General features: G+C 62.3%; 1 protein-coding gene across 1 annotated transcript in view; it reads left to right on the forward strand.

The window, feature by feature from the left end:
- Positions 1-209: 209 nt before the first annotated feature.
- Positions 210-19,603, forward strand: part of IGSF9B (immunoglobulin superfamily member 9B) — a 41,588-nt gene continuing 22,194 nt past the window's right edge. The window contains exons 1-7 of the mRNA XM_032640733.1: positions 210-282; positions 9,193-9,390; positions 10,836-10,982; positions 15,924-16,075; positions 16,307-16,424; positions 17,516-17,657; positions 17,919-18,064. Coding sequence (XP_032496624.1) covers positions 219-282; positions 9,193-9,390; positions 10,836-10,982; positions 15,924-16,075; positions 16,307-16,424; positions 17,516-17,657; positions 17,919-18,064 — 967 coding nt within the window. The 5' untranslated portion in view covers positions 210-218. The remainder of the gene's footprint in view (positions 283-9,192; positions 9,391-10,835; positions 10,983-15,923; positions 16,076-16,306; positions 16,425-17,515; positions 17,658-17,918; positions 18,065-19,603) is intronic.

The following is a 19,603-nucleotide window of genomic DNA, read 5'->3' on the forward strand; positions in this document are numbered from 1 at the left end:
CTCCTCGGCGCTGGCTGCGCTCCGCTCGGGCTCTAGTGCAGGTGCCGCTGCGCCGGGCGGGAGGCTACGCGCCGAGCCGAGCGGAGCCGCGGAGGGATGGGGAGCGGGCCGCCCGGTCTGCAAGAGCCGCAGGAGCCGCGGGAGCACCGGCACGGGGCGTAGGCGGCGCGGGGCACTTTGCGATAGGATGAGGCTCCTGGCTGGCGCGCGGTAGTACTATGATTTGGTATGTGGCCACTTTGATAGCAAGTGTGATCAGCGCCCGAGGTCTTGCGGCTCAAGGTGAGTTGAAGTGCAGCGTCCCTCCCCTGCGCCTCCCGGCGCTCTTGGCCCCGGCCTCCTGCCGAGCCCGCGCCCTCCCGGCGGGCGCGCTCCGAGCACCGCGGGGAGGGCGGGGGCCGAGGCCGCGGCCGGCGGGAAGGGCCTGAGCCCGGGCTGCCGGCGCTCGGGAGAGGACGCCTCGGGCTTCGGTCCACTTCGCCACCCTTGGCCCCAGGGCTTCACAGCGGGTGCCGCGCCCGGTACCCTTCGCGGGCGCAGCCGCCGCCCCGAGCGCTGGGGAGGCGGCGGCTTTCTGAACTCTGCCGCCGGGGAGTTTGCGGGTCCTCGGGCGGCTGCGGCACGCTGGACCCCGCGTAGCGCCACCGCTCCGCAGGAGAGCCGCTGTGGGGCTTGGCTCCGGCTCGCGTCTTTCCGGACCACACGTCTTGGCAGCTGGAAGTCGGGTCCCCTCGCAGGGCGGGGCGCACGGAGCCCCGCGAGAGGAGAAGAGTTGGTTCTGCGCGGGGTTCCTCGCCGGCTGCGAGGAGCGGCTGCCTTCGGCTGGCCCTGCCCGCGCCCCGCTCCGCCGCACCTGAGACTGGCCGGGCAAAAGTTCCCCGGGAGCGCGCCGCAGCCGGGCACAGCTGGCCGGGGGCGAGGGCGGCGGAAGGGGGTCCCCACTGCCGCGTCTCCGGGCGGAGGGAGGTTTTCCTCTTTCCGTTTTTCCGGTCTGAGCTGGGAAGAGGCCAGAGGGAAGCCCGCGCGTTGGGTGATGCGCACGTGAGCGCGCCGGCTTGTGCTCTGGAGACTGCAGAGCCACCTGCCCACCTCTGTGTGACACCCCGGCTCTCGGCCCTTGTATGGAAGTAGGAGCGGAGCCTGAAAGTGCCTGGTCTCTGAGCTCACGGTGCTCAGCGCGTAGACACGACCCGGCTGCGGACAGGTTCCTAGGGCCGGGAGGGATGGCTTCCGGGGAGAACCGCCGGGAGTGGGCGGCAGCAGGAGGACCCGCAGCGGGATACCCCGCGTCCGGCCGCGGTCGCGCAGGAGGGTCCTCTCCTCACCGTGTCTGGGGCTGTGTAGGGGGAGGGGAAGTGATTTGGGAAAGTTTCTGGAATGGAATAGGTCTCCGTGCTGTTTGGGAGTGTGTGAATACAGAGGAGGGCGAAGGGAAGGGTGATTTTGTTAAATGGTGTGTGACCTGGATGGTTTTAAAACTCTCCCTTTGTCAGGTGGGGAAACTGAGGCCAGAGTGACCGCAGAAGCTTGTGGAGTGGGGTGTGAGGTCGTTCGAACTGCGCTTGAGAACCTGTCTCCAGCCTCAGCCTCACCCCCTCATTCCCTTGTAGTCTTCCGATGCCCGCAGCTTCCTCCCCTCCAGTTTTTGGTATGTTCCTGCTATGGGACTGTGGCTGAAAACACAAAAGGATGTGCTGGGATCTTTGAATAAAAAAGAAACTCCAAAGGGAGGCTCTGAAATAGCCTCCAAGCCTGAGACTTCAGGGGATGAGACTTCAGGGGAGGCGGATGGACTTTTTACAAGTTTAAGCACAGAATAAAGGAAAATGGGCTTTATTACAGCAGCACACAAGGCGGCTAGACAGAAGGAAGGACTTCGCAGCATTGAAGGTTGTTGGTTATGAAGCTTTTGCCTTCTGTCTGCGGTGGCTGGACATGAACCCCTGCCTGCCACCCCTGTGGGTCTTCGGGGTCTTTTTAGCCAAAGGGGCTCTGCGTGTGGTGGTGAAGGACCTAGGTCTAGTCACAGGACCTGGAGTCAAGTCCGGCTCGGCCACTTGCTGGCCTGTGACCTTGGACATGTTGCTTCGCTTCTCTGATTGTCACTTGCCTCCTTGGGGGTTAACAGCCTTAGCTTGTAGGGTTTTTGTGAACATTAGCGTTCTTTAGTAAGTAAGAAAGTAAGTAAATGATGATGATGATGGTTTCACTGTCTGGGGTTTCCAGGCCCCCCTCTCAATTTCTTTCCCTTGGGCCATTCAGGGCATTGGGAGCTGGGAATGCCTTGGGGTAAAGTTCAGGTGCTGCCTCTGTCGGGAACCAAGTTTGGTTTCCCAGGCGGACCTTGCCCCGGGAGATGTGGAGGGCTGCTCGGAAATCCTTTGAAAGATCTGTAAAACTGGAGTTTTGTCAGTGGCCAGAGCCTTGTGGGAAGGATGCAGGGAGCCCAGGAGGCAAGCAGCTCATCACGCACAGCCTCCGGGGGCAGGAGACAGGCCTGTGAGGCTGCTGCCTGCACACTGCCAGCATTCAGATACTGCTGTGTGAGCTCAGCTGTTCTCCGACTGGCAGAGGTGACTTCCGGGAGATTCCTGAGGGGAGGGACTCTGCGGTGCCAGCCTTAGGGTTTGGCTGAGCCCGGGCTGCTCCAGCAGAGGGGCGAAAGGGTTGGGACAGAGGGAGGGATGAGTCACGTGTGTCCGGGGGGCAGTGGAGAGGTTGGGGAGGGTGTGCAGAAGAGCCTGGAAGATGGCTATTGGAGTCTGCATCCCAGACGTTTGCTGAACACGCCTGGGGGGAGGACCCGGGCCTTTACCGCCAAGGCTGCCTCCTCCTGTTGACTACAAATCCTGCATGACTAGTGTCCCCAAAGAAAGTGGGTTCTGACTCAGATCCTGCTGGTAGCTGGACCAGTGCCCTGTACTCTTGGCCTGGCCCTGACCCTCCTCCCTCCCTTTGGCAGCCAAGGTGGGAGGGAGGAAGTTTAGGCCTGGAGGCTGCTAGCAAGACCCACGGGCAGCCTCTCAGCTGAGCAGGACTTGGCTCGGGACGTGGCCAAGTGGCATGTGTGTGCATCCCCAGCACACACGCTAGAGGCAGGGGTGTGTCTGGCAGGCTGCGCTCAGGAGAAGCTGAGCAGGGTGTGTGTGTGAAGAATCAGCTTTCAGCTGCTGGCCCCAAGATCGGCGTGTGCTGGACCTGGAGCTGCCGGGTCCCAGGGCTGGTGGTTTCAGGTTTGAGGCTCTGAGATAGAAAGCTGGGATCTGGTTACCTAAGGAGCAGATGCTGCCTGGCCGGGAGGTGCTGAACTCCAGCCTTGCTTTGGCTGCCCTCTGTCCTGGCTCCTGGCCCTGTGCTCTCCTCCCTCAGATCTCCCTTCCTCGGGCCTGGCTGCCACAGCCTTGCTGCGCTGAGGGAGTGAGGGCGGACCTGGGCGCGAGGGGGTGAGGCCCGAGAGGGACGAACTCTCTCCTCTCTGAAAGGCTTCCTGTCCTCCTGCACGTCCCATGCCTCCTCAGGCTGGGCTCGGGTCTCGGGGAGCAGCTCTCTCCTGTCTGTGCCCGAGGATGGGTAAAGCAGCTTGTGTGAGAGTGGATCTGAACTGTGGAAAGAGCTGAATGCAGCAGACAGGTGACCCAGAGTCTCTAGGAATGAGGTGGGGCATCACTCCCGTCTGAGTGTTGGTGGCCGTGGGTGGCAGTAAGGCTAGACTTGGAGCAGACGCCTGACTTTCCCTGCCCCCTGCTCCACACCTGAGTCTGGGCAGCGCAGAAGCCCCCAAAGTTGGAGGCTCAGCCCAGGGGCTGGTCGAAGGATGCCTGAACTCCCCGAGAGAAAGCCTCCGTGGGGACACACACACGGGCAGAGCCCCAGGGATGCAGAAGACGGGTCTGTCTTGTAAGGTGGGCTCTGGTCTCGGCTGCCCAGCAGCCCAGACTCCTGAGTGGAGAAGGGGCTGGGTCCCTGGGGAGCCGGGCGCAGAGGCAGCTTGTAGCCTGGCCCTGCCCATGGGGGAGAGCCCAGCCTGCCCGAGGCAGCTGACCTATTTTTCTTAGGAATCTTCCTGCTTTTCTGTTCTCTCTTGCGTGAATAAGCAGAAGACTGGTGAGCAGCGTCGGGGGCTCCGTGAAGGTTGCGGAGAGCAGTTCCCCGTGGGCCAGGCTGTGAGCGAGGTCTCAGCCAGCCCGCCTGTCCTCCTGGAAGGGAGGGGACTGGCTGCTGCTCTCTGCCCGGCCCTCTCCCCCGCCCCGCCCCCGAGCTCCCTCCTGGTCCAGGCCCGGCCGCCGGCTGGGGCAGGTAACTTGCACACACTATACGAGGGCAGCCGCTGTCCTGTTTTCTGGCTTCTGAGTGGCGAGTGCTGACGCTCCACTAGGAGCAGACACGGGCTTCGATCCCCCGCTTACTCGTGACCACCTGGCGCCTTACCCGAGGGCTCCCCCGGCTCACGGGCACTTGGACCAGGCCTGTACCCGCCCGGCAGGCGGGCGGGTGGGTGTCGCTGGGTCTGTCCATGGAGGAGCTGCTGTAGGAGCAGAGCGGAGGTTGGATTGCTGACTGCTTCCTGCCAGTGGCTCCTGGGGAAAGGCTCTTGGAAATACAATCTAGCCCAGAGCAAATGAAGGCTGCTAATAGCATCGTTGCTGCCTCTCGGGCTGCCTGGGCCAGGAGGGTCAGGGTGGAGAGGCGCCCACAGAGGAGGGGGCCTGCAGATCCTGCCCCTCCCCCAGGGCCTCGAGAGGAAATGGAAAGGTTCCCAGCCAGGGCCAGGCTGGGCTCAACTGACCTTTGACTTGGGCCCTGAGAGTTTGATGGGGAGTGGGGGCCGAAGGGCCGTGAGATCAGCACTGGGGAGACCGCAGAAGGAGGATCTGCCCAGGCGGGGGTGGAGGTCCTGGCCGGAGGCAGGCTGTCCCGGTGCCCTCCGGCCCACCTGCCTCCTGGGAAGGACAACCAGGGTGCGGCCTGACGTGGACACGGCCGTTCCTCCACATCACACTTGGTTTTGGGTGGTATGTCTGTCCTCAGCTTTCCTCGTGCAAGCCTCTGGCTCCACCCCCCCGGGTAGGGGGTGGGTGCTGTTCCTGGGGAGCCCGATCACAAGCTCCCTGGAATCTCCTGGAACCCCCTGGCGTGTCAGGGAGGAGGGACTGGGGGACTGTTGGGGGCTGTGCCTTTTTTGGACTCAGCAGGGATTATTTTTAGGCTGGCAGATGGAGGTGGTGGCTGGCGCTGGTATTATTAGACAACAGGCCTGTGGTTTGGGAGCCTGGTGCCCGAGGGGGAGGGGGACGGGGTTGGGGGGGTGGGGTGGGCGGGGGAGGGGAGGCTCCCTGAGGACTTGTACTCACAGAGGAGGAGGCTGGCGCCGCCGCCACACCCAGCCCGAGCTCCCGGGTCCCAGGTGGAGGGGGCTCAGCCCAGTGCCAGCAGCTGTCTTCTGACCCAGGCGCACCCCGCCGTCCTGCTTGGGTCCAGGGCTGCAGAGCTCTGGCTGTGAGAACCTGTCCAGAGTGTGCGGTGTAGAGGGGCTGGCCTGACTCAGCGGAGGGGAGGGGGCTGCTTCTTGGGTCGGCGTGGGAGGGGCCTTCGTCCTTGGTCCCTGGGCCTGTGGCCTGGCCAAGGGGAGACACGGCAGCTGGAACCTGCTCCGACCTGCTGCCCAGCGGGCGGCTGAGCCAGCCAGGGGGCCCCCAGCCTGCTCACCTGTGAAATGGAGATGGTAGTACGCCTGTCAGCCAGCGCTGCGACCCAGCACGGGCCTGGTATGTAGGAGCGGCCTAGAGGAAGCCGGGTTTGCCTGGTGGCCGGCTCTCCCGCCGTCAGACCTTCCGGTCCTGGCACCTCTCCTCCCCCAGCCCCGCCTGTGGAAGAGCCCCAGCTTGGGGGGTGGGGGCGTCAGGCCCCGGATGCCCTGTGGTCCTGTGCTCACGGGGACATCCAGTGGCAGCCCTGGACCCGGCTACCCGCCGGGCACCACCTGGCCCAGAGAGCAGGAGGTTTGTCCCCAGTGGGCTTTCGGAAAGGTCAGCCAGACCGCAGGGGCACTGCGTCCTCCTTTGCCCTCTCTGCCCACCAGGGTGTGTCCCCAAGATGCAAAATTGCTCTGCTCCTCCAGGTACAGCTGTGTCCTGCCTTCTCTGAAAGGGGTGTGTGGCATCCAGGACACCTCCCACCCCTGCGGTGCTCACCCTGCAGACGCCATCGTCCCTTTGAGGCTCGCGACCTTGTCCCTCCGCTGCTGCAGGCTTCTGTGCTGGGGAGGGGTCTGGGGCCTCCCCCCCGCTGCAGCCCTCCCACTCAGGTCACCACCCATCCCTGTCTTCCCTGCCCCCTCCTTCCTGCTCCCTTCTGAGCCAGCCACCGTGAGCAGCCTGGACTAACGGCCTCCCTTCTGCCCCCTCCTGGCTCTGGGTCCTCTGAAGGCCTGTGTCTCTGTGTCCCAGGCTGAGTCCTGTGTGCCTCTGAGATCTCTCTGTCTGTTTGTCTCTCTCTGTCTCTGTCTGTTCGCACCCTACCATCTGTCTCCACTCTTGCCCCTGGACTCTCTTTCACTCTTCGACTTGGGTTGTGTCCTCCTAGGGTTGAGGTCATCTCTCTCCTCCGTCAAGCCCCTCTTCGGTCTCTGCTGCTAGCAATGTTTACTTTTTTTTTGCAGTGAGCTTTTCTGGAGAAAGTGTTTTATTAGACATGCTTGGCTCAGAAAGGCTCAGGCTGAGGGGGAGGTGCTCGTGGGTGATGGAGTGAGAGCACACGCTGTGTGTGTGTGTATGTGTGTGTGGGTGTGTGTGTGGGTGTGGGTGTGTGTTGAGGAGATGAGGGAAGCTGATAAATATTTTAGGACTCAGAAAGCCAGGAGGGCTGGTCTGAGCGTGGGAGCTGGGGCAGGGCCTCCCCCCACCACGCCCCGCCCCGGCCTTCTTCCTGGGAAGCGGGTCTCTTTTGGCTTTGCTCCCGTCTCTGCACTGCTGGCCTCACCGTGTCCTCTCCGAGCTGCCGGCCGCTGGTGGAAGGGTCCTCGGGAAGAACCGTGGAGGCGGGGCTGAGGCCCGAGTGGGCCTTGGTGGTGTGGGTGCGTAGCCCTGAGTCCAGGCTGGCGGGGGCCGGTGTGGAAGAGGCTGCCTCGCTGCTGTGCGGTGAGAATGAGGCAGGCCAGGTGCAGACCCTCACCCCGCCAGAGCCTCCAGAGCCTTCGCTGTGAGAGGGGGGCAAGCGACCCTGCCCCCCGCCCCAGGCGCTGGGGCCAGAGCCTGGGAAGGAGCCCCTTCTGTGGAGGCCTCTGCCCCCCAGGTGACGGCCCCCGGGAGGAGCCCCCTCCTCTTACCCTGGTTCCTGTATTGCCTCTCTTCTTCTCCTCCGAAGCCTACACACTCACACGTGCATGCACACACGTACACACACACACACGCGCGCACACGCGCTGCTTTCCCTGCTTGCTCAGGTGGCCTGCTCCTTGCCCATCCCTGCAGGGTCCAGGAGCAGCCTTTGTGCCCGGGTGCTGCGAGGCGGGCTCTGTCCCCACCTGGTGCCCCTGGGGTGTGGTGGGGATGCCTGCTGCGCTTTCCCTGAGGGGCTGGAATTCAAACTTAGCCTAAAGCAGGGCTGGGAGGGTTGGAAAACCGGCTGGGGCCTCAGGCAGGTGAGGGCAACAGTCTGCTCTGCTCCAAAAATACTCTGTGATCTTAGCTCTTTCTCTAGAAAACAGTGATGTCACCGGTAGCCAATCAGCTTCTGGAAGGGTTGCCTCCTCCTTCTTCCGCAATTTGCAGGAGGAGAGGGAGCTGGAGCGGGAGGGAGAAAAGGAGAGACAGAGACACAGACCCAGAGAGGTGGAGGCAGAGCGCACCACGGAGACCGGGCAGTGGAAAAGCAAAACCCCTTCCCCCCGGCACAGGCGAACGGAACCCCACACGTTCCCCCAACACACACACGCGCTGATAGAGACATATAAACGGGGAGGTGGGGAGAGACAGGCAGGTAGACAGAATCACCCATGCAGCGGGGAGCTAGAGAGAAATGACAGAGACACAGCGAGACAGACGTTGGAGGAGGAGCCGGAGCCGAACAGAGAGTCAGAAAGACACAGAGACACGAAGGAGAGACGGACGAGAGGTGCGGGGCCGGAGCCCCCAGGGTGGAAGGTGTGGTCAGAATCAGGCCCAGAGGCACGCGGAGGACGAGGGCTGCTCTCCTGGGCGTCCCGGGCTGGGAGCCTCCGCGGAGCAGCTGCTGTCCCTGGTGCTGCCTGGAGGGGCCCAGCCGGGACTGGAGGGGAGGGGCGGGGTGGAAGGGCTGGGGTCTGGGGGGGTAGTGTGGGTACTGGAGGGAAGGCAGCGGGAGGGGCCTCTTTCACTTTGGAAGGGAGCTGGACAAGGTGCCTTTGGGCTGGAGGTGGGGTTGCAGGCCTCGGGGCGGAGCCTGGGTTGACCGTTTCTCTCTGCGGCTGGGCTGGGGGTGGGGCTGCTGGGGAGCCTCTCCCGCCTCATCTCCCGTCCCTTCCAGTCCCTTTCGGGAGGGTGGCCGAGGCCTATCCAGCCGTGCGCCTCGTCCTCTGCCGGAGGTGGGGATGTTCCCCTTAGCTGGCTGAGGTTAGCAGCCCCAGGGTCCCCCTCCTGCGTCCCTAGTCTCCTGCGGTATTAATGGTGATGTCTGGGGCTTCGCAGCCTGATAGGCTTGGGGCGTGGAAACTGGCGGGCTGGAGGCCCCTCCCGCTCCCTCCTCTGCGGCACGCGCGGCGGACCGAGGGAGGAGGGGCAGAAAGGCCAGCTCCGGCCCCCGGGGTTTTCCGTCTGCTGATGCCACGAGCAGCCTCTGCGCAGCCTGTTAGGGATTCCCCGCTCCTGCGTGGAGCACTCTTGTTTCGCGCCGTGAACATCAGGCTGAGCTGGGGGCGGGGCGTGGGAGGACGGCTGCCTCTGCAGCTCCTGCCAGGCTCCATTGGGAATCATCCTGGTGCGGGAAGACGTCCCATGTTCACCCGCTGCAGCGCCCGGGCCACGGTGTCCACAGAGGGGCCGAGGCCCCTCCACCTTCTCAGTGGCCACGCTCCTCAGAGCTGGCGGGGGTGTCATGGGGGAGGGCGCGGTCGGGCTCCGCTCTTTGGGGTTGGCAGGGCAGGGGTGGCCTCTGGGGGGGCCGGGCAGGATCTCCTTTCACCTCCTTCCCTGTGTCCCCGTGTGGCTGTCCCGATAGGTGCCCACGGCCTGCGAGAGGAGCCCGAGTTCGTGACCGCGAGGGCCGGCGAGAGCGTGGTCCTGCGATGCGACGTGGTCCACCCGGTGACGGGGCAGCCCCCGCCCTATGTCGTCGAGTGGTTCAAGTTCGGGGTGCCCATCCCCATCTTCATCAAGTTTGGCTACTACCCGCCCCATGTGGACCCTGAGTATGCAGGTAAGGCCTTCCCGCCTGGCTCCAGGGCCCCCGCACCGTCCCTCTTGCCTGTGTCTCGTGGCCTCTTGTCTTTTCCGACGGGCCTCTTATCTCTGTTTTCCAGTCGCTGTCTCTGTCCTCCCATCCTTTGCACTCTGGTAGGTTTTAATTAAGTGGCGTGAGGAGAGGGACACGGAGGTGGGGCAGACACAGAGCTTCCTGCACAGCCCCGCTGGGCCGCAGGGGCCAAGGCCAGAGGAGAAGGGAGCCCAGGAGCCTGATGTGTGGGAGAGGAGGCCGGCGGAAGGGCGGCTGGCTCGGCAGGCAGGAGCAGCTGCGTCAGAGCCATGGCGGCCGCGGGGTTTGCTCTGTCCGGCTTTGCCCACTCCCTCCCTCTGGCTCTGAAGTCGGGGACTCATCCAGTCCTGAGTGTGGGGAAGTGTCTGGGTGCCTGCTCCGCTTGGTGCCTCGTCCTCCGGCCTCCCTTCTCCCTCCTCCTGGCCCCAGTGCTGTCTTGCTCTGCAATTACTCCTGCCAGTGGTGGCCTCGCTGAGTCACTGTCAGGGCCTGCCCACCAGGGAGGAGGGCGTGGGGTGGTGTGAGTGAGGGGCGTGTGTGCCTGTGCGAGGGTTGCACGTGGGCTTGTGTGTGTGCATGCGTGTCTGAGTGTGTGTACGCATGCGCGTGTGTTGGGGTCTAAAGGAAGAGAGGAAACTGGTGGGACACAGCTTTTATCTTTACCTCTGATTTCTGGGGTCTGCATTGCATTTTTCTCAGCTTCTATTTTTCTCTCTCCCTCTTCCTCCTCCTGTGTCTGTGTCTCTTCGGCCCTGGTTGGTTTTGACTGGTTTGTAGGCAGATTGCCACTACTGAGGAGACAAGGAGGAAAGCACAGGAGGTCGTGACACTGGGGCGAGGAGTGGGCCTGAGTGGAGAGTGAGCGGAGGGGGGACCCCGAGGGCTGCTCTGGGGAAGGGAACGGAGTTAGGGAGGGCGGCTCGGGTCTTTGCTCGCCTGCCACCTGCTCCTCATTCTCGGGCTATAGGCCCTGAGGCCACGCTCGGAACCTGGGCTCTGGCTGGATGAACGCTCTGCTCTCTGGCCTCCGCGACAGGACTAGGAGGGGACGCCGGCACCCTGTCCCCAGCGGCCTCTTCTCTGCCCACCACAGGAGTGCTGGGCAGACAGGGAGCTGGGCGTGGCAGCCACGGGGACCTGCTGGGGCGGGGTCCCGCTACTCTTCTTCTGGGCTCTCTGGCCCCCTTCCCGCCAGCTCCGTATCCCTTCTGCCTTTCCTTGGCCCCAAGAGAATGGGAAGTTGCAGGGACCTGAGGCTTTCTCGGTGCAGCTGGCGGGCGGCGAGGCTGGGGCTCTCGGGGCCGCCCTGCTCTGGGCCTGCTCGGCGGCGGGCTGGGGTCACAAGGGTGCTCTGCGCGCCCCTGACCCACTTTATCCCCTCTCCACAGGCCGCGCGAGCCTCCACGACAAGGCATCCCTGCGGCTGGAGCAGGTGCGCGCCGAGGACCAGGGCTGGTACGAGTGCAAGGTGCTCCTGCTGGACCAGCAGTACGACACCTTCCACAACGGCAGCTGGGTGCACCTCACCATCCACGGTGCGTGCGTGCGTGCGCGTGCGTGGGCCTGTGCGTGGTGCATGCCATGAGTGTGTGTGCGTGCGAGTGAGCGGGCAGACGTGCGTGGTACGTGCTTGCGTGACTGCACGCAGGCGTCTGAGCGTGCGTGCGTGCGTGAGAGCTTGCATATGTGGTGCGTGCGTGTGCGCCTCCTTCCGGCGCTCCCGGGCTGGGGGCCCCAGGCCCCCTTGCTCGTCCTGGAGCCCCTGGGGGCCATGGACACAGAGGCCTGGCAGCTCCCAGCACCAGGGCGTTTGCCGCGGGCGGGGTCGTCAGAGCCCAGCGCAGGGAGGTGGAAACCGGCACCCGAAACTCGTAGGGTTGAGCATCTGCGGGGCGGACTTGGGAGCAGCCGCAGGAAGGCTCTCTCCGGGCACCTTCCCGTTACAGCCTCTTCCTTTAGACCGTTCACCTTAGTAACCGTTGGGTGCCAGTCTCTACGCTGGATGATCCGCAGCAGCAGAGCGCACCCAGGGCCGGGCGGGGATCCTGCTGGTCCCGGTCCGGAGGGTACCTTCTGATGCCCGCGGGTACTTACCGCCCAGGTGAAGGGTGACGGGCCTCGTGCTGTGCCGTGCTTCCCAGGGGCCGGGGTTTCCCTGGACCGAGGGTCCCCTGTGCCCTTGGGAGCCCTCGCTTGGGAGGGGACATTCCGGAGGAGCCAGGGGGCGCTGGAACCGGCAGAAAGTGGAAGAAGTGGTTCCCACGGTGGAGGGGAGCAGGGTTTTTGCTTTGATTTTTTTTTTTTTTTTGTGGTACGCAGGCCTCTCACTGCTGTGGCCTCTCCCGTCGCGGAGCACAGGCTCCGGACGCGCAGGCTCAGCGGCCATGGCTCACGGGCCCAGCCGCTCCGCGGCATGTGGGATCTTCCCGGACCGGGGCACGAACCCGCGTCCCCTGCATCGGCAGGCGGACTCTTAACCGCTGCGCCACCAGGGAAGCCCTTTGATTTGTTTTTCTGACCATACAGTTACTCTTGCTTCAGTTTATGAGCCGACGTGTTCAGCCACCGCGTGTTGCAGACGCTGCACTCGTTATTGAGGTGTCAACAGGTGTGGTTTGGACGCGCCCCCCACTGCTTGCGTCTTTCTGGGTGTGATGTCTGTGACCCTGGGTGCCACGGTCTGGAGAGAGCAATGGGCGCTTGCCTGGGTTGCAAGTTTCTCTGAGCCTCGAGGGTCCCTGCCTTGTGGGGTCGGGTCAGGCTGTGCTCCTTCCGCCTTGAAAACCCATCCAGGGCCCTGGAAGAACAGAGTATTTTAGCCAGAGCACTGGTCTCTGGAAAGCGAACTTAGGGACGGTGGCCCTGGGTCAGTGGTCCAGGCTGCCTGAGCCCCTGGATGCAGGCGCACCTGCTGGTCAGTCCCCAGAGACCGATTGGAGGCTTATTTTAAATCTTGGTTGGGCTGTCCCCACCACCCGCGAGTTTTTGAGTCATCCCTTTTCGATGCCAGCTGTTGTGTGTGCCCAGAATGAAAACTCGGCTTAATATTAGCCCAAGCAGAACATAATTAGGAAGGTAAACCTGCTGCTGACAGCGTCACTGATGAGCACCGAGCCAAGAGCCCCACGCTGCTTGCTTTCTTCTGCCCTTTCCCGAGGCGGGCCGACGCCTCCTGCAGCCCCACCTCCTCCCCTCACATCACTGCTGGGTCCGGTCCAGCGAGCAGAGAAGCAGGCATGCGCAGACACTGCGAGCCGGGACGCAGAACTTCCTCCTGTTAGAGTCGTGTGTCCTGTTAGAGCTCGGGCTCCGTCTGCACCAGGGGGAGTTCGTGGCTGGGAATTCCTCATTGCTCGGATGGACCGGCATGGAATGCGGCCCGATGAGACTCAGCTTATTTCACGGATCCACCACGTTAGCTGTCTGATCCCTGGCACCCATATCATTTCTCTGAGCTTCCCTTTTGTGTTTCCAAGAACAAAGCCTGTTTGTAGGGCTGTTGTGAAGATTAAGGGAAACGCTGTGGGTGAAGACGTCTGGCACTGCGCCTGGAAGGTTGGCTGCGCAGGGTCATTGTATGCAGAATGCTGGTTATCCTCCTCCTTAGGGGAGAAAAGGATGAAGTCGGGTAGCACAGGAGGCGCCTCAGGTTGGGAGAGGTGGCCTGTGGTGGTTGGAGAGCCCTTGGGAATACACCCACAATCACCCATTCAACACACATCTCTGAACATCCACTTGGCCGGCTGTGGGGAAATGCAGTGGGTGTGACCCAGACCCAGCTCTGAAGGACACGTCACGAGGCAGTCAGGTCCAGAGAGGATTGCAGTATGGGCTTTGGGAGCGTGAGGGATGGAGGGCTTCTCTGAGGCAGTGAGCCCTGGGCAGAGACCCTTCGGGGAGGAGGAGTCTGCCAGGTGCGGGGGCAGGAGGCGGGAAGGGTGTTCCAGGGCAGAGGGAACAGCATGCCTGGAGGCCCAGAGGAAGGAGAGCCGGCGCACTTAGGCAACCTGGCAGGTTGTTCGTCCGGAAGGGTCAGGCTTTAGCACTGGGGCTCATCATCGGATGCTTCCCCTCACCAGGGGCCTCCATCTCCAAGGGTGGACACCACAGGCACCTCCCAACGTGAGCGATCTCACCCTTTCTTCCTCATGCGTTCTGAGGTTCCTTCCCGTGTAAATACTTCCATTATCGAAGGAAAGAGTTTGGAGCACCAACATTCCGTTGCTTCCAAACTAGAATATTTAATGTCAGGCATTTCTGACTGGGATCACCTTTGGAAAGTGAAAAATTAGAATCACAGGTTGTTTTATTCTCCTTTTGTGTTTTCTCGAAGACCAGTTGGGAGGAAACAAGCCCAATTGTTTCTCTATTGCATATAAAATACTTGGAAAGCCAGAGTAAAACCTTGCTTTAGGTCGATGAATTGCTTGGAGGAGAGGCCAGCCTATTTCTAATGTGCACGATTGATTATAGGGCATTTGTAAAGAAGAATTAAGCCTAGAAATGCAGCTGGTAAGCTCACACCTAATCCAGTAAATAATCGGGAGTCAAACCATTATTTTCCGGAAAACTCGAAATTGTTCAAAGTGCTTTCCTGATTAGCACCTAAATAGTAAAGTAATTATGTAATTAGTAATTAATTTGTCACTTCAGGATGTAATTTATCATATTATCTTTTCTTTAAGTGTGACGCAGAGGTAACAGAGGCCATGGCTGTGTGAGCTGGAGTTCAAGGGCAGGCGTGGCGGGAGGGCTCTGCTGGGGTGAGCGCACGGCCAGGCCAGGAGGGGCCTGGGGTTCGGACGCCAGGTTCCCTCTGCAAGGACTTGGAATGAGTTTTACCATCACTTTTGGTGTATTAGACGTTGGGTGAGGATGGACTTTCTCAAGGATGTGTCGTGAGTGATGAAGCCTGCTTCCTGGTCACCCAGTCCTCACTCCTGTGCCCCCGGTGCGGCCACGCTCAGCGGAGGGGTGGGGAGCTCGTCGAAGAAAGCCGTCTCGCCATGGTCTTGTCTTCGGTTTTGTGTTTGCATTTGTGTTGCTCTGTTGTGTGTGTGCGCGCATGCGTGCAGGTGTGTGGCTCCTTCATTGCATTCATCCGTCTGTTCAACCAACGTTTGTTGAGACTCTACTACATGCCAGGAACTGCGCTAAAAGCTGGGCACACAGTGGGATTCTTGGAAATCTCTGCTCTCAGGAGACTTGGTCGTAAGTGCTTTAAACAGTCTGAGGAGACAGGAATGCAGCAGGTGCCTTCCTAGACCGGCTGACCAGGTGAGGCAGAGGTGGCATTTTAGCAAAGGCGAGCAGGCGCTGAAAGGGTGAGATGTGGGTACAGCCCAGGAGGGGGGATGGCCGACGCAGAGCCCCCAGGAATGGAAGTCCTTGGCACGTGTAGGAAGGCGGGAAGGCTGTTGTGTCGGAGCAGAGTTGAGGGGTGTGCAACGGGAGGTGAGGCTGGTGGCAGGTGGTGGGTGGCCGCGACCCCCAGTGTGTCCTGGGCCTGGGGCAGGGCAGCCTCCGAGGAGACCCCTCTCACAGCTTCTCGTCGGGGCCTCAGGAGCCCTGGGTGGCCGACAGCGATGACGGTGATGACAGAATGACCACCATTTCACATGTGTACGTTTTACCAGCTCCTTTCACGGACTTTACCTCGCTAATTCCTGCCACTGGTCTTGAGGGTGGGGTTTAGGTAGAGCCCAGAGCGGCTGAGCCCAGGGTTACAGAGCGAGTGGCAGCTGGATTTGAACTTGGTGCCTTGAGCCCGGTGCTGTGGACCCTAGGCTGGTGTCAGCAGTGCCCCCCACTCCAGCAGACCCCACATGATCGTCCAGGGAGTTGGGGTTGATCAGGTGGCTTCTATAGGCGGCTCAGACAGGTGAGACAGAGTGTGTTATTTGTACCGGATGGGATTTTAGTCAGAACTCCGAGGCAGGTGCTGGGGGACAGTCTGGCACAGTCTTCGAGAATTCAGGAGCGAGTAGCCCGTGGATCGGGCCGTCTGCCTGGTCCCCGAGGCAGCTGCAGGGAAGGTGGGGGATTGTCGCTGCAGAGCCTGGGCGAGTCTTTGTCACCTGGCTTGAGATCCGTGCTAGGCCTGACAGGGCTCAGACGGCAAATGTCCCAGAACCGTGGGCCTGGGGTTACAGAAGGAGGGGTGTCTGGACGATCGTGGGGTGACAGGTGCCTCATTTATTGCCGCATCCCTGGTGCTGAGCATGGGGGCCTCCCTGTGGGTGCTGGACAAACAGTCCTTTATTGGGAATCAGGTGTATGTGATGGGGAAAGTTTAGACTCGGGATCCAGCCACACTGCCTCTGAGTTCCAGGTCCCCCCTCACAAGGCGGGGCCTGTCACCTGTGTCACCCCCGACCTCCTAGAGGGCGCCGGCCTCGTGGGGTGGCCCAGCGCAGGGCCCTCGCTGTGTGCAGGGCCGCTGGCTGACCCCACCCCGCGCCTTGGGTCTCTTGCAGCTCCTCCCACCTTTACAGAAACACCCCCCCAGTACATCGAGGCCAAGGAGGGCAGCAGCATCACCATGACCTGCACAGCTTTTGGGAACCCTAAGCCCATCGTCACCTGGCTGAAGGAGGGGATGCTGCTAGGTGCCAGCGGCAAGTACCAGGTGAGCGTGGGTCTGCCGCGGCCGCTGCACCCACTTCTCCTTGCCCTGCGCCTCCGTCCCCGTGACAGTTCACACTTGCGGAGGCGGCAGGCAGAGCGGCTGGCACCCGTGTCCTCAGAGGGAGAAGTCTGCTTCCGTGTCCCCAGGTGCATGGGCCCCAGGCCACTTCCATCTGGGATGGAGTTGGCGGGCCCAGGGCTGGGAGCTGAGCCCGACTCTCCTCGGCCACAGGTGAGTGACGGCAGCCTGACGGTGACTTCGGTCAGTCGGGAGGACAGAGGTGCCTACACCTGTCGCGCGTACAGCATCCAGGGGGAGGCCATCCACACCACCCACCTGCTCGTCCAAGGTGAGAGCGATCTGGCCTCTATGCCCTGGGCCTCTGGCAGGGAGTTCCGGCCCCACTGAGCTTGGGGGGTTCTTTCCAGGGCGTGGGTGGCTCAGCTGGGGGTGGTGGGAGCTCCTCTCCATATCGTGGGGCTCCTTGGTGGCCTGCGGCAGCCCTACCGTGAGGTGGCGGGAGGCGCCATGCCGAGTGGGTTTCTGCTTTCTCTGAATGTCCGGAGGGCATCCCGCTGGGCCTCCTCCTTCCCCGGGGGAGGAGCCCTCTCTCAGGCCTCCACCCTCTGACGATGGCATCAGTAAATAAAGATAGGAATTCCGTCCAACCCCAGAGGGTTAAATAACACGGAGGGCATTTGGTGGGGCTGGCGTCTGTGGGGTCAGCACCTGAGATGCCGGTCTGCCTTGCCTGGGGCCTCGAAGCCCCCAGAGGGGGCAGCCTCCATCCTGCTCGAGGGGTCGGGTGGCGGCTGTGCGCTGCTTCTGCGACTCGGGCCTGTCTGGAAGGCTCGCACTGCCAGGGCTGCTGGAGCTCCACCCCTCTCCTCCCCTGCCACCCTTATCTGGTCAGCCCGCAGCCTCTTACTCCTCCAGAGGCAAGGCGGTTCCTTTCTCCACATGTGCTGCCCTGGGCTCCACTGCAGAGAAGGAGGGGCAGGGAGGGCCGTGTGCGTGTGTGTGTGTGTGTGTGTGTGTGTGTGTGTGTGTGTGTGTGAGAGAGAGTGTGCACGTGTGCGGGCGCGCATGTGTGCGTGCCTGTGTAGGGGTTAACTGGCTGTTCGGAAGCCAGGTTTACAGCGGGGCTGTGCGTGGGGCGGGCGTCTACAGCAGGCTGGGAGCACAAGGCCACACCTCCGGGCCCCTTGCATCCCTGGGACTTGAAGGGAGAGGAAGAACCTGAGCACAGGCAGCAGCTGGATGTGTCTCCATGACAACTGCTTGTCTGCGCTGCCAGCTCCTGGACCAGTGCCTTCCCCACTGTCCCTCCCAGGGCTTGGGGTGCCCCTTCCTGAGGGTCGGAGCCTCCTGGGAGCCCAGCGCTGTGGTCCCCCCCAACCCCCCCGCCAGGAGAGGTCATGCTTGTTCCTGTCCCCCCAGGACCTCCCTTCATCGTCTCCCCTCCTGAGAACATCACTGTCAACATATCCCAGGATGCTCTGCTCACCTGCCGGGCAGAGGCCTATCCCGGCAACCTTACCTACACCTGGTACTGGCAGGACGAGAATGTCTACTTCCAGAAGTGAGTGCCTGCCCTTCCCTTGGGGCCCAGCCAGGCCCCCTCGGGGTAAAGCTTCTGAGCAGGGGCTGCTCTTGGGCTCTGGGAGCTGGCAGGGGTTGGGGGCATCCGGTCCACGTGTCCCTCATGCTGAGGCCGGTGTGTGTGCAGACGGCGCCTGTCCCCCTCCTCAGCCGTGCGGAGCACTCGCTGGCATGTCGTCCCAGTGTTGAATGGAAGACGCCTGCCCCCCGCCATTGTGTCCTGTGTTCTGTGTCCCTGCAGTGATCTGAAGCTGAGGGTGCGGATCCTGATCGACGGGACCCTGATTATCTTCCGGGTGAAGCCTGAGGACGCGGGGAAGTATACCTGCGTCCCCAGCAACAGCCTGGGACGCTCGCCCTCGGCCTCGGCGTACCTGACCGTGCAGTGTGAGTGGGGCAGGCTCAGGCCACGCTGGCCACATGGGGGGCTGGAGGGCTGCGTGGAGGCAATGTGGGCGGAGGAGGGGCCAAGGCGGGGACGGGACAGCGTGGGAGGAGGCCTGACCCGGGCTGGCCAGCGGAGGTGAATCGAGCCCCCGCCGGGCTCTTCTCCGGGCCGCACGGCCGCCCGTGTCCACTAGTCCATTCCGTCAGCCTCGCCCCGGCTGGGCTCGGGGACAGGCAGGCCTTCTGGACGCCGTCCTCGTGCCGGCGCTGGCCAGCTCCTCTGTCTGCACCTTGAACGAGGTGTCTTTCTCTTAGTATCTGAGGGCCACGTGGCTCAGAGCCAGTGGGGCAGCTCTCCCGCCGCTCTCTGCTCCCCTGCTGGCTTCCCTGCCGCGCCTTCCAGGGCTGCCCGAGACCCAGGGGGAGGGGCCGCTCTTGGGCCGGAACGACCGAGGGCTCTTGTGCAGGTCATTCCACTTGCTGGTCTCGAGTGGGGGAGAGGATGAGTGCCGAGGGCTAATCTCTTCCTCCTGATTGGAGGATGGCTCCGTCACTTTGACAATAAAGGCCCCTCTTGACGTGGTAGGTGACAGGCTATCCGTCACACAAGGGCTCGTGTGCAAGAACCACTCCCTCCCACAGCACGGAGGGGCGGGCGAGAGTATGACCATCTGGAGAGGCGTGGCCCAGAGGTGGCATCTGAGCGGAGGATATTAGAACAGCTGGTGACCCCGGGAGGCGGGCTGAGCATGGGCCTGGCAGTGGCCCCCCGAGTCCCGACCTCACGCCCTCACGTGGTGATGCTGCTGGTGCGGGCAGAGGCCGCCTCTCCGCTGTGCACAGCCGAGGACGACTTTCAGCTGCTGTCTTATGTGTCCCGAGTTCTTAAGAGCTGTGAGGCCTAAGGAAAGCTGTGTGACTCAGAATCCCAGGCCTGTCCCACCCAGGAGAGAAAAAGCTCTGACAGGTTACTTACCGTGTGCCCAGGCTGTGAAGGTGCCAAGGGCGGGGCAGGCTCCTTGCGGAGCAGAACCTCTCTGCCTGTGTCACCCGGGCATGGAGGGGGCAGTGGCGGAGGGAGAGGGCCGGCAGGGGTGGTCTCCAAAGGACGATGATCCACCAGGACCAAGGCTCCCATCCTCCAGGCTGTGGCCGTGTCTGCTGAGGGAAGCGTTTCCCTGTCTCCCTCTGGCACCATCACCCACTCCCACTTGTCGTTTTTTACCTCTTTCCTGCCTTCAAAGAGAACCTGTTGGGTGAGATTTTCAGGTGGGTGAGACAAGGATCTTTATTTCTGCCAAAAAGCAGTGTTCAGAGTATTTCCCATTCATAAACCCTTTGAAAACCTTGGAGGAGGAAAAAAAAAAAATCTACCATACAAAAGTAGGAAGCCATGTCTAAATATATACTTCGGCCTGGTATTTATGCAATGCTCTTCTCTGAAGGGCTCCAGACGCTAACAGAGCTGCCCATTCATCCTCACCGCCTCCCGGGCAGTTCTGGGTCCTTCTCCTCCATGGCCCTCGTGGGAGCCCGGGA

The sequence above is a fragment of the Phocoena sinus genome, chromosome 8, assembly GCF_008692025.1.
Source record: "Phocoena sinus isolate mPhoSin1 chromosome 8, mPhoSin1.pri, whole genome shotgun sequence".
NCBI lineage: Eukaryota > Metazoa > Chordata > Mammalia > Artiodactyla > Phocoenidae > Phocoena > Phocoena sinus.